This window comes from Protopterus annectens, chromosome 11.part0 (assembly GCF_019279795.1).
Source record: "Protopterus annectens isolate FY-2018-M chromosome 11.part0, PAN1.0, whole genome shotgun sequence".
NCBI lineage: Eukaryota > Metazoa > Chordata > Ceratodontiformes > Protopteridae > Protopterus > Protopterus annectens.
Window position 1 is genome coordinate 1,128,230,598 of NC_056745.1, and position 14,795 is coordinate 1,128,245,392.

General features: G+C 42.7%; 1 protein-coding gene across 1 annotated transcript in view; it reads right to left on the bottom strand.

Annotated features, from left to right (window-relative positions):
- Positions 1–14,795, bottom strand: part of BRAF (B-Raf proto-oncogene, serine/threonine kinase) — a 1,627,514-nt gene that overhangs the window by 773,480 nt on the left and 839,239 nt on the right. The window contains exon 10 of the mRNA XM_044088485.1: positions 12,544–12,663. Coding sequence (XP_043944420.1) covers positions 12,544–12,663 — 120 coding nt within the window. The remainder of the gene's footprint in view (positions 1–12,543; positions 12,664–14,795) is intronic.

Genomic DNA, 14,795 nt, shown 5'->3' on the forward strand with positions numbered 1-14,795 from the left:
CAATTTGTTTAAAAATGTCCAAAGCTCAAGCCAAGGAAATTAATCCACACATCTACCCCTTGTAGAAACAAGGGAGATTGTCTTAATGCTATATAAAACCCATACGTTTCAATACCCCACTCCAGCAGCCCAAGATCATATTAAATTAACAAACTTGCTTTTGTTCAGCTTTCCTTACCTTAATACAGTGTAAAGCCTAAATATCTTACAAGCAAGAATACTACCAGCTAACAGTTGTGTTTTAACATACAACATTCACCAAGACAGCCCCCACATTTAAAATAACAATGACTGCACAATGTACAATTTTTTTTTACAATATAACAATATCATGAATGTTTAATATGGATATTAAAAATAAACTTTTTTTAATTACAGTTTTCCCTTTAGTGTTTTTCTAAAAATTAATGACGAAGTGGAATATATGCTTTACATGCCACCCACAAATATAACAATGTAAACAAAATTTCAGTCTTTCTCAGCCACTTCTTCATGCAAAACCATTTTAACAAATGTGAATAATGGTTTACAGTCTTCCGTTTATTCACTAATTTCAGTGTTGCTGGTTTTTCTGATAATCTTCATCTCCCACCATCATATTCAGATTCAAATCCAAGGTACTCCTAATTCTTCTAGTCAATTCTTCTGATTTTTTTTTCTGTCCTTCAAGCACCACTTGGAACAAGGTTTCACTTGCAATGTTTCTATATGAGCTATGATGCCAGTACAATGAGAAGCAGAGTTCACTTCTGCTTGATGACTCACTCTTTCTTGGACAAACTTTATTCTTTAGCCTGTTCTGTGTAAAAAATTGTCTAATCCTGTGGAAAAAAAAATTCTAAAGACAACTGATACAGCAGTCTGAATCTCATATTTGCCTCTTAACAATCCTTGACTGCTCGGATAAACATACTTCGCTTCAGTCTGGTGTACAGAGAATAATCGTTTTCCACAAATGTTTTACTGTCTCCAATTTTTAATACTTGCCCTTTCTGCCATGTTTTTTTCAGAATCAACTACTTCTGCTGGTATGATTGTATCTTTACTAATATAGGTCTTCATGTTCTGCAGGTTATAATGTTCTTATGCTTATTGTTGTGGTTCTCAACTTCTCTGTGCCTTGAGACCCTGAGAAACATCAACCCAAAGTCTGAAGCATCTGTGGCTGCTAGCTTTGAGGAGCAAACGGGATTTATATACTGGATAGAAGCTGTTTGGCCAAACAAATAAGTTATTTATTTATAATGTTGAGAGAGCATGAGTGTGTCCAAACAGACTTGAGGAACCAATGGATATTTTTGTCACGTGAAGTCTATCATGAAGAATCAACAAGATGGAACAGACCAAAAAACCTAGAGTTCTACAAATTCCCTTTGTCATGAAGGTAAGCCCGCAACTGACAACAAATGACAGTCTGGTCCAAATTCTCATGGAGTATGTGTGTATCTGAGCACTATTTGATAATTGCATCCAGTCTGCAGTCATGAGCAACTTACGTAACTACAGTCCATTGATATCTACTTTAATTTCTGAGAAAATATCACATAGTAAGTGGTCCAGAAAACAACCATGTGGAACTCTGCCTTCAGCTAAAGAAGGTGCCCCCACCTTAACAATGCAGGTTCTCTATTTGAAAGACAACTGGCTATCTAATTAAGTACATATGGGATTATATTAAGCTGAAAATGTTTATCTAAAGGTACCAGCATATGGGATAGCATCAAAGGCCCTGGTGAGGTCAAGGTAAATAGTATGGAGGGTTAAGGCCATCATCCAAGGCCTTCAGTGCCCCTTCCAAAGAAATCAACAAGGTTTAGAAGGCACAGCTTACCCCTTTTACAAATTCAAATTGTACTGGTTACAGTGTTTATAAGTTCACCTAAGCCATAGGTTAACAGCTCAGCAATTATTCACTCCATAACTTTAAAAAGGATAATTGAGGCTAACAAGGTCTCTGATTTCTGGGGTCTGCCATTGGCTTGCTTTTCTTTAATGGTATTGCTATTGCCATTCTCCATGTTTCAGGAACAAAATCCATACAGACCAACTGAGGAGGCTTAAGATGGGTTTGCCTACGTGCAGACGTGGGGATGTTATCAGGCTTCTTGGCGATATGTTTGGTTATGGATAGTACACATAGAATCTGATCAGAATTGATTTTTGGAATGATGGAATGGTTAGTGTTTGCGGAATATCATTCTGTTTTGGGGGTTTGAAATTAGCAGTGAATGTGTCTGCAAGGATATTGGCAATAAGTCTGGCAGTGAAATGGAAGACTCTGATGATCTTAATGTACTGAAGGCAGCTTTGTGGTTATCTTTATAATTACAGCAGTCCTGAGTTCACACACACGCCTTGATGGTATGCTTGAGGATTTTACTTATTGGTTTTAAGTCACTATTATATTGGGAAAGTATTGATCTGTTACAGTGCATTTGAAATGCCTTCTTTTTGTTGCAAAGCTTGTTTATATTAAAGTTCTATCATATGGACTTTTTTCTGAATTTACTATTATTCCTATGGTAGTAGGGAACCTGTAAATAGAGGGATCACTTATAAAGCATCAGGGTGCACCTGCTGAGCCTTTTCACTATGCAGCTGAGCCGGCTGGATACATGCACTGTATTCAAAAACCTGTTTGTACACAGAAACCATTCCCACCTACTCAGTCTGCTGGCACAGAGGGTATGACCTGGTGCCTGGTTGCTTGCTGACATACCACTCTAATACCAAGCTATCTATGTGGAAGGATATCACACTCTAGAGAATTAGGTCCTTAAATGTCTGCAACTGTAGAACTGCCTTTTGGCCTCCTGGCAAGACCACATTCTTTGAACCATCTTTCCCGTACAAAGACCGCCTCACCCTAGGGCTGAGTTGTCCATGGTAACCATACCCATGGGACAGGAAACAGCAAAGGGTAGTCCTATAGTGAGGTTCTGGCTGTCTAGTCACCACAAGAGTTATCTCTTGCTTATGGCTGTTATGCAGATGGGCTTGATTATACTGTCCGTTTGTGTCCACTGAACTTTGACAGTTCACTGTAGTGTGTTTATGAAGGACCTGCATGTGGCACTAAGTGTGTTGCAGTCACCAAACCCAGCATTTTGAAAGTATGGAATGCATTTTGGGGGACAGGTCTTGTGAACAGAGACTTGAATGAGGAGAATGCATTCTTGTGGAAGTTTGCCTAACCTGTAAATGGTTTCCAAATTAAGTTCTATACACACCAAATTCTAAGTAGACTCCAGTGGTGACTTTTCTTTGTTTAGAGAGATCCCAAAGTACAGACAACGTTGGAGCAAGTAGTCCTTTACTTCAATGAGTAACTTCCTGCTAGCAGAAATAAGGAGCTATTCATCAGGGAATATTCAAAGTCCTTAGGTCCTCAAGAGGGAGACAACCACTGGTATGCACCTGGTAAACATCCAGGGAGTTGTGGTGAGGCCGAATGGTAGGGCCCAAAACTGGTAATGACAGCCTCAGATCCAGAAACACAGAGGCCTCCTGGATGCCTTGGCAATTTTGATGTGCAGGCAGATGTCCTGAAGATCCAATGACTGCATCCAATCTCCTTCCTTGAAGGCAAGGAAGAATGGATTGCACAGTGGCAACCTAGAATCCCCCCCACACTCATACTGATTTAGGTTGCAGAGATCTAGTACAAGTCTTAGGTCCCTGGTTTTCTTGGGAACAAAAAAAACCTTAAGTAATCCCCAGACTCACTCTCGTCTGTTGAGAGATGGTTTAAAACCTCTGCTTTTGCTGCCCTCTTCCAATGGGATGGGGGTGTCTACGTAGGGAGGGAGGGCTTGGGCAACTGGGAACAGAGAATAAAACAGCATCTGGATACTATGTCGAACTATTTGTCCTGCGTGACAGCCATCAAATTAGTTTGAGGCATAGAGAGAAGACCTCCAAGTGCTTCCATACTTGAACAGTTGGGTAAGATGCTAGAGATTTTACTGCTGCCTTCCTTGGAAGGAGCCAATGGAAGCCCTAATTTTATAGATTACCTTAGTTTTTAGGCTAGCATCCATTTAAGGATCCCCCAACAACCTCTGATACTTAAAGGACTGTCTGCAAGACTTTTTGTACTACAGATTCTTAGGATCCCCCTCATTCCTTAAAAAGGACCTTTGGGGAGTTGTGAACATAACATCCACAGTGGGCAACGTCTTGCCCACTTGCTTGCTTTTTTACAGTTTCTCTTTCATCTATGCAACCAAAGAGTACCTGTAAAATGGGGCCTTCAAGAATGATGCCACACAGTTCTCCATAAGGTCACAGACTGAGCCAGGTATAACATCGCAAAGTGATTCCTGTCCTTGCATTTATTTCCACTCCATTGGCCACATTATGTAATAAGCACATGGAGAGGGTAGAAATATTAAGCATAGTGGATACCTGCGCCTCCTGCTGTCTACATGTGTCACTGGTCATCTCAGAGCATCTAGGGTCTAATCAACTAGATTCTGCAGGAACCTATTCAAATTCATCATGTAATTTAATACTTCAATGCCAAAGATACCTGATGCAGAGGTCTGGTTACCGATTTTGTCCATCACCCTGGAATCCTTATCTGCATGATGAACAGCCAGGTTCTATTCCGAAGGCTTACTCTTGGTCACCACTGCTACAACCATGGAGTCAGCAAGGGGACCTTTCTTCAATGTGGCCTTTACTTATAAGGACATGGTGTCTTACTTGGCTTCCCCAATAATGGGCTCAGTCACAACAGGTTTTTTCCTAGTCCCCTACCACTACCAAGTCAATCACATGGTCAGGCAGGGAGAAAGTACAGTCATGTACACTTACCATAAATGTAGATGTTCAAGCATATTCACTGTTGCAGTCATCACACTTGGGTTGTCTGCCTGCAGGTAGCCCTCAGTCGGCCCAAATACCAGAGTCTTAGTATTTCTGTCGCTCCAGGACTGATGTCAGGTCATCAGGGGTATAAAAACAGGCAGCCAACGCCATTACATCAGTTTTTCTTGGCCCAAATGTCAGGAGCCCCCCAAATAGGGAGCTAAGTTATGGTGAGGAAAACACCACCAGTAAAATCTAAATACAAATACCAATGCCCCAGAAAGGGGTGAGTGATAGGCATAGAGAGGAGAGAAACAAGGGGGCTGGAGGGAGGGAAACCAGGACTGCAACAGTGAATACACTCGAACATCTACATTTATGGTAAGTGTACACAACTGTACTACGTTCTTCATGTTTCACTGTTGCGTCATCACATTTGGGTTGATTCCCAAAGCTAAGGATGGGTGGAGCTAGAATAAGAAGCATTAGGACTGGCAATCAGGCCCTGTAAGACTGCTGTGGCAAATCCAGCACTGGATTTAGAAAAGACAGGCAAGTGGTAATGTTTGGTGAATGTGTACAGAGATCCAGATTGCAGCTTCCAGGATGTCCCTGGTAGGGACTCCTCTGAGAAATGCAGTAGAGGTAGATGTAGCCCTAGTGGAATGTGTTCTTATCCATTGTGGGGTAGATTTTCCATGGTGCTTGTAGCAGAAATGGATGCAGTGTGCTATTCATTTGGAAATTGTTTGTTTAGAAATGGCCTTGCCCTCTGCCCCTGGTGCAAAGCTGACTAGTAACTGGTCAGATTTCCTGAAGGGCTTAGCCCTATCAAGGTAGAATCTGAGCTGTCTGTGCAAGTCCAAGGAGTGCAGGATCCTTTCCCCTTTATTTTGAGAATTAGGGAAGAAGGTTGGCAAATGGATAGATTGGTTGAGAGCCACACTGGATACCACTTTAGGCATAAAAAAGGGGTAGTCCTGAGGGAAACCCTGTCAGCATGGAAAATAATGAAGGGCTCCACAGTCATGAGTGCTTGTAGCTCAGACACTCTTCTAGCTGAAGTGATGGCCAGAAGCAAGGCAGTTTTCCGAGAGAGGGATTTTAACTCTGCTGATGCTGCAGGCTCAAAGGGGGGTAGCGTGAGCTTTTCCAGTACAAAGCTAAGTTCCCAAGCAGGGGTGGGTGCCCTCCTTGGCAGCCTTAAGTTGTTTGCCCCTCTCAGGAACCATTTGATAAGAGGGTGAGAGAAGAGAGGTGGGCTCACTGTTGTAATGAGCTGAAATGGCAGAGGCATGGATCTTAGTGGAGGAGAAGGATAGGCCACTGTGGAGTAGATCTGTTAAGTAATCCAGGATTAGAGGCAGGGAGGGCAGGTTTGTGTCCTCTCCTTTAGAGTGAATCCAGGAGCAGTACCTTTTCCACTTATCAGCATAGGATTTCCTTGTACTGGGTCTTCTGGCTTCAAGAATGACGTCCAGCACCTGTTTGCTTAGGCTGGTACTGGGGGAGAATTTCCGGAATAGGCCAGGCTGCAAGATTTAGGGTTTGCAGTTGCGGATGCAAGATTTGTCCCCCCTACTGAGAGAGCAGGGTTGGATTCTGGTATAGATGGCACCAGTGACAGGCTGTGCAGGAGAGGGTACCAGTGCTGGAGTGGCCAGTCCTGGGCAATCAGAATTGTCCTTGGTCTGTCCTGTCTTATCTTGATCAAACTCTTGAGAGAAGGGGCAGAGGGGGGGAAAGGCATAAACGGAGAGATTTACCCACTGCAAGGATAGAGCATCCACTTTCCAGGCCCTGCTGTGAGGAGTCCTGGTGCAGAATTTGCTGAGCTGGTGATTGCAGGGGGAGGCAAACAGATCCACCTCTGGGGTCCCCCATTTCTGAATCAGAAGGTTGAAGGTGCTGGTCTCTAATTGCATCTGTCAGTGAGTTTTTGTCTGCCTGGCAGGAATTAAGTTTGTAGATGGACCTGCATGTCCAAGGCAGTGTTCCACAGGGCCATGGCTAGTCTGTAGAGTGGGTAAGAGTGTGTCCCCCCCGCTGCTTGTTGATGTACCACAACTGTGGTGTTGTCTGTTTTTATTAGCAGGTGTCCTGGTGACAGTAGGGATCTGAAAGCTGTCAAGAGTGTGCTGCACAGCTAGCATCTCTTTTTGGTTTATATGCAGATAAATTTGACTTGGGCTCCAGCGGCCCTGAATGCACTTGCCGTCCACGTGTGCCCCCCCAGGCATAGTCTGATGAGTCTGTGGTTTGGGACTGGGCGGCGAGGGGTTGATTAAAGGGCAGTCCTTTGTTGTGGTTGCATGCTGCTGCCCAGCAAAGAAACTCTGTCCTTAGACAATGTATGATATGAATGACTGTTTCCAGGTCCTGAGAATGTTGGCACCAAAGACTTTTTAAGTACCACTGAAGTTTCCTCATATGCAGCCTGCATATGGAATTAGCAGGATGTGTGAGGCCATAAATCCTAGGGCCTCTGCAGGGTTTTCCTTGTGGATAGCTGGGTTCTGGTGGCCATTTGAGTAAAATAGTCTGTCAGACAGGCTTGTTTTTCTGGAGTGAGGAATGCCATATGGGATGCTGTGCCCAAGCTTACTCCCAGGAATACAATCTTCTGACTGGGGACAAATTTTGATTTCTTTTCATTGATGGTGTACCCCAGGGAGGTTAGAAGGTTTTTTACAAATGTCAGGTGCTGCAACAGTATTTCCCGACTGTCTGCCTAAATCAGGCAGTCGTCCAGGTACGGGTAAATTTGGATATTTCTCTGTCTGCAGTAAGCAATGGCTGGAACCAGGCATTTTGTGAATACTCAGAGCAGTGGATAAGCCAAAGGGAAGTGCAGAGAACTGATAATGCATAGATCCTGCTCTGAAGCGTAGATATTTCCTACATGAGTCCCTTATAGGGATGTGCAAATAGGCTTCTTTTAAGTCGAGGGTGACTAACCAGGCATCCTTGGCTAGCATAGGTAGAAGCGGCTGCAGGGTGAGCATTCTGAATTTTGGTACCACCTGGAAGGTGTTGAGAATTGACAGATCTAGGATTGAGCGCCAAGTGGCCTCTTTTCTGGGTACCAGGAAGAGTCTGGAATAGAATCCTTGGCCTGTCTGTTCTGCAGGAACAGGTTGAATTGCCTTTATAGAGAGCAGGGATTAAACATGATTTTGTGCCTCTGACCACTGGTTTGGAGGAAGGTCAGGAACCCATTTGGGGTTGGCAGTGAGTGGAAGTAAAATCTGTACCCCTGGGATACAATGTTGTGGACCCATCAAGTCTTTGGTGATGGAAATCCATTTTTTTGCATGAAGGGCAAGTTTTCCTCCTAGGGGCACAAGTAGTTGGGCAGAGGTGGGGAGTGGAGTTGAGAAGTCATTGGGAATTCTTTCCATAAGGGGGTGGCTTAGCACTCCCTGCTTTGGAGGTGGAGGCACTCCATTGCTTAGATTTCTGCATACCCTGAGACTGTAGTCTAGGTGGTCTGTTACCCTTGGGTCTGGTTTGAGATGACCTTGAGGGGGCGGGAAAGGACTAATGTTTCAAGGGGCAATGCCTACTGAATCTAGGAGGCTGTACTTGCAGGAATTCTTTAACTGTCTGCATAGATTTAGCTTTTTCTTCCATATTTTTAAGAACCTCTTCTGCTTTGGTGTCAAACAGACTGTGCTTGTGCAAAGGAGCGTCTAATAACTTTGATTTGACATGGTCTGGCAAGCTCTGTTCCTTAAGCCAAGCATGCCTTCTTAGTACAGAACCAGTGATTGCTGCCCTGCAAGATGCTTCTAGGGGGTCAAAACCACACTGCAATGTATGCTTGCTGACTTGGCTTACAGAATGCATTAGCTCTTGCAATTCTTTGTTTGCTGCACAGTCTGTAAAGGTTGCTATTTTTTGCTTAATAAGTTCCATAACATGTTGGTACTTCAGCATGTGAAACTGACAATTCAGAGCCCTAATGGCGAGAGTTGGAGAGGTATATACTTTCTTACCCCATCTGTCCAAAGCTCTGGAATCTCTGTCCGAAGGGGGTGGGATTCTTAGCTGTAGTAGCTTTGATACCTTTAGGCCCCTGGGAAATGATCTCTGGATCAGCAGTAGGATTTTTGAAAAAGAATTTGTGAGAATCAGGTACTCTTTAGTACCTGTCTGGTTTCCTAGGAGCAGGGGATAAAGTATCAGGGGTAAGGCTGGAGTCCATAAAGACATCAACAACTTCCAGGACTGGGGGTATTGCTAAAGGCCTATGTTGTGGCAAATCTAGAAATTCTCTGAGTCTCTTTTTGGACTGAAGATAGTCTTGGCATTCCCAATGGAAATGCTCTCAAGGTATGTAAGGTTAGAGCAAGAAAAAAGGATCCCCAATGGGGTAGTTTGCTTTAGAAGACTTCAGGATGATTCAATTCGTAAATGAAAAACTCAGGTAGCGGCCGACCGGCACTCGTGTGAACTGCTTCTGCTTCGGGCTCCTTGGCAAGAAAGACTGATGTAATGACGTCGGCTGCCTGTTTCTATACCCCTGGTGACCTGATGTCAGTCCTGGAGTGACAGCAACTGATGCAGAAATACTAAGTCTCTGGTATTCGGGTTGACTGAGGGCTACCTGCAGGCAGATAACCCAAGTGTGATGACTGCAACAGTGAAACACAAAGAACATCCACCAAAGATGTAGAAGAGGCAATTTAAAAAGCATCCATCATAATCTTCTCATACAAGTAGATAGGTCTAAAGGCCAAGCACCCTTTGCCTCATTCATTCTACAATTTCCCCAAATTTGGGATTATGTGAAAGGGACTGTGGGGAGTTCTTCCCTTCACAGAGATACAAGTCCTGAGTTAGATACCCTGCAGGGAAGTCTACGTGCCTCCTTTTACATCTCTCTTCCTTGGAACCTTGGATTGTGAGCCTTATAAAGGGAAGGAGGACTGGTCTCATCCTGAAGGATAACTTCTACTGAGGCTTTTCTACATACGCTGTCAATACAGCCTATCATCAATGAGAAAAACAGTAGAGTGTTGGGTTTTACACAGTGGAGACAAAGAAGTCGGTGCACTTGACCTGTCATGTCCTGACAGAGATCAAGCTCTCCAGGACTTCAAGTACTGAAGTGCCTGTAAGTGTCAAAATTAAGTGCTGCCAAAGCCAAACACTGTGCAGAAGGAGCTGACATTGGAAATTGCTCAGCACCAAGAGACAGGCAGAAGTTACTCCCAGACCTGAAACTGGTTTTGGCACTAAAAATTCAAAAGCTGAGGTATTGGATACAGCAAATGGACCCAAACGCTGAACTCTTGACCCGAACTTCTCTTGCTTAGTCGCTCTCAATAACGAAATGGCTGACACCAAGAATGACATGACCAAGTGAGTTGTTACTGAAGGGTCAAGCTCCTTCAACATTGACACAGACTACAGTGGAACAAGTGTTGGATCTGAATCTTTCCATGATGGGGCTGGGCATGGACAAGGACTGCAAGACTGAGAAGGCTGGGGTTTTGTCCTTTCTGCCTTAGATACAAAGGGGAGATACGACACTCATTTCAATCTCTGCTTTTATAAATGTCATCATGTGATTCAGATGATACTACATCCATGGATGCCTAACAAACCTCAGCAATCTTCTCCAAGGAAAAGCTCCCCACTCTTCCTCAAAAGATCTGGAAATATGACCATGTCAGAAGAGGATAAACTCCCTATATGTGTTTTGAAAAGGAGCACTGGACATGGATACTGTTTGTTTCTTGGAAGGGGTGGGTCACTCCTAGTGGACAAGCCTTACTGCTCTTTCTTGATTGGAAAGTTTTATAGGGCTGATCTTCTAGCCTGGGTTACTTAAGACAAGAGGAATCCTTGGGTTGTAGCTCTGCTATCCTCTTCTCTTTCCTCTCTTTGTCTTCTCATCTAGATTCAACAGCAGAAAGACATTTCAACATGAGCTCATTCCTACCCTCATCTGACGTCATTTGTCCGAAAGACATGCAGATCTCACACTGCTCTTTCAAATGATCTGAACCCAGGCAAACCATTCAATTGTGGATGTCCTGGAGTGGGGTCTCATTGCTGTATCAGCTGGAATTTTTAAACCCAGAGGTCTTTTCCATATTTTATACTGCAGAAAACATTAGCACCAAACACAGCCAGAAAAATGCTATAAAAGTGCAAAAAATCAAAAGCTAATTACTGTAAACAATACTAACAATTTGTTGCTACTACTGCAACTTATGTAATCTGGACAGCAGCATGTTACTGTGCAGTCCTGACAAAGCAGAAAAAAAAAAAAAAAAAAAAAAAAAAAGCCTACTCAGAAGATAACTTACACTCTGACCCCCACAACATACACACACTGACAAGAGGCTACATACAAGCAGGTAGGGGCAGGTGAATGAATGGATCATCAGAGAAGTGGGGAAGGAAGAAGGTCAGGCAAAGTGGACCATGAACAGATGTAAAAAGAAAAAAAAAAACCTCACAAAGCTGTGTTGAAATGATTCTCTAACAGGACACCTGTGCTGAAATGATTAGCTAACTGGATGTCTTACACACTGGCTGATCGGCTATTCAAGACTTAGATGCAATTTCACTTAAAAAACTTGCAAAATGCATTAAAAAATACATGAACAGACGACACATTTTAATAAATGATTCAAAGCCATGGTAAGAAAAATTAGGACACATCACTGATTTGCAGGTTTGAATTCCAGTTGTTTATTCTCATAAATTAATTAAGCTAAAAGTATCATCATAACCAGAAATAAGGCAGTTTGCTACAGTGCTCTCTCTGCAAACATACATTAAACTGGCAAGATTTTTTTAAACATAAAAGGCAATTGGTAAATCAGTGGGTAGAGATGAAAGCCATTCTGATTTTTATATTCTGACCTAAAGGTGGAGGATCCAGCTTCAAACTACATAATATGAAAAGGAAAACACAATTTCATAAATGAGGCAAATAAATTAAAGTTTACTTCCAGTTGCTCCCTAATTTATCCACAAGGCATCCTATGCAACCACTATTCTCTAATGAAATAAATGGCATCAATGCTTGAGGAAATGCAGAAACCAAGAATGACTTCTTACAAGGCAAAGTATTCACTCTAAAACACAAGTACTATTTAATGTACTACACACTAGTCATGCAACATCTTCAAAACTACTCAACGCCAAGAATCAACATACAATTTTAGTAGTGTGAAACCTTAAATGCCAAGCAAAAGTTATTATAGTTTTTCACCAACTGGTTTACTTAAAAAATTATGCAGTATATAAACCCAAAGGCACAACACCCCTGTGCTAGAGCCAACAAATTAACCCATTCTCAGCCACAGTATGTGCTCATGAAAAGCAGCTAGTCTTGTAAAGTGAGCTATACCTAGATTAGGCAAAGCACACCTACTAACTTGTATGCGAAAAAAAAATAACGCTTCCAGATTTTGTTACTCTACATTTACATAAAGTCAAGACAATGCAAACCCTAGCAGCTCACACAATTTTAAAATACTGTTAAAACTTTAGTTGATGGAAATGACAATCTTCCAGCCAATGTCATATACTGTATCATTAATGGTGAATAAATATATTACTGTCTGCCATGCATGAGCACATTTCTATAAGGAAAAACCAAATCCCAAAAACATGCATGTTAGACTGTGTTGCAGAGGTGATTCTTTAAATATGGCGTGTACAAAAGGCAAAAATAAAATGCGTGTGGGAACCAAATAACCTAGCTACCTCGGAAGACTTGGCCAGGTTCAAAATCAAACACAATGTCATTGGGGTAAGACTGATACAGGGGACTAGGGGTCCGGGAACGATACTTCCTGAGACTGTAGGCTGGTTGAGACTGGGGGGCTGTGAAGATAAAAGGAAAAGTAAAGCAATGGGATACAGCTGATGAATTATTTATGAGGACATTCAGTCCTCCCACCTCTGTACTTGACAGCTACAAACAAAACATGTGGAAAGATACAGCAACAATATCATTAAATCAAACAGCAATACTGAATGAATATACTTATGTATACATGCAGAAAGTGGTCACTATATCAGTTGGTCTATGAGGGAGAGTTTTTTCCACTGGGTAAGCTGTTGAACTCCCAGATATCCCAAGCACCATGTCAATAATATTCTTCTCTCTTGACCCAGGGGGTCAAGGATGGTCATCGCCCATTATATACCATGCTGTCTCACATTAGGCCAAAGCCATTAGCTAGTAATTTTATTCCCAAACAATGAGGAACAACAACCGGTAACCTAAAACAAAAAGGCACACATTCATAGTTAAACATTTTCTTGACTTACAAAAAAACGCAATATGCAGTTGCTGGAAGGAGAGACCTGCCAGATAAAGGAGTATGATGAAAGGGTTAAAAAACACAGCAGAAGGGCCCATGTAGATAACCTGATGATAACATAACCTGTAATACTTGACTGGGGGTGTTCTGTACTGGATTAACTGTGAAGGAATAAAACAAGCAGTAAAACATGGTACCGCCTGGGAGTCGAGAGAAAGAAAATGGTGAGGGCCGAATCATGTAACATCAAGCTGCAAATGTAGGTCTGACTTCTTTAATCAGTTCCAGGTAATACACTAGTTATGAAATGAAAATCAAGTGGCCTCACTGTTCAAATGTCCACAGTGGAGCTACACCACTAGTGGTGTAGCCTTTGACAGCATCATTTTCTAATGAGCTGTTATCTCAATCAACTCCCTTTTTCACATTTTGTACATTGGGTCAGGGTGTCGCATCAACTGTTGCCATCTTTTTTGTTAACCTTCTTCAGTGCTCATGCCTGACTGTCGTAGGTCGTCTCTCAAATAATCCACCCACCTCTCTTGCTGAACACCCTGGTTTCTTCTTGCCTTCTACCCTTCTCTCCCAAATCATCTTCACCAAATAGTCTTTTGCTGTCCTGCACATGTGCCCAGACTACCATAATCTGTTCTCCTTGACTTTCTCTGCAATTACAGCTACTCTGGCTTCTGGTCTGATGTCCTCATTACTTTGCCTGTTCTACAGTGTGCATTCTACCACCAAGTCTCAGGCACTTACCTCTACCACCTCTAGATTCCATCTGCCTTCTGTGCTAATCAGTAGTACTGCATTTACCACTATTTTTGTACACCTTACTTTTCGACTTGTTTGGCATCCTTCTGTCATACATTCTCTCTTGACCCAGGGATGTCCAGGATGGCCATTACACATTGTATGCTATGCTGTGCCAGTAAGATGCAGCCCCTCTGATTCTAGATTTTACCTCCTCATTCAGACTTCCCCTGTAATTACCCCCCCCCAATAGACATCTGAAGTTAACCTTTTTCCACTATTTTCCCTCCTCTCTCTACCTTCAGTTATTTCTAATTTCCTCCATTTACTGCTATGACTACTATCTTGTTTGTACTCACTTTCATCCCATGTGCCTTCAGTTTTGCAATCCATTCTCCTATCATTTGCTGGAGTTCTTGTTCAGTCTGCTAATGCAACATCATTTGCATACAGCAGCTTTGTTGATCTGTCCCTTGTAATCTGTTTGCTAATGTAGACCATCACCAGTATGAACAGCAGTGAGCTCATGGCTGAGCACTGATGCATACCCACTCCACAGTGGGAACGCTTCTGTGAGTCTGCCAATGTTTCCATGACTTCAAACTATTGCAGGGCTGCCAAAACCAACCCTCTTGAGACCTAGGTCTTCTCAAGTCTAGGAATGTCCAAGTGGCCTTTTTCCTCATTATCTAGTTTCTTCTTAACTGTCTCACTGCAAACACTGGGTTGGTTGTGCTGTATCCATATCTAAATCTGAACTGCTCATCTCCTATCTTAACCTTCTATGACAGTTGGCATAATTGGTCAAGGTCTTTGCATCTAGTGCAGAAGGTACAAGGTTCGATCCTGACCTCTGAGCTATGCCTGTGTGGAGTTTGCATGTCCTCCCAAAAACATGCTGAACATTTCCAACTCACATTCACCCAAAAAGTCCAA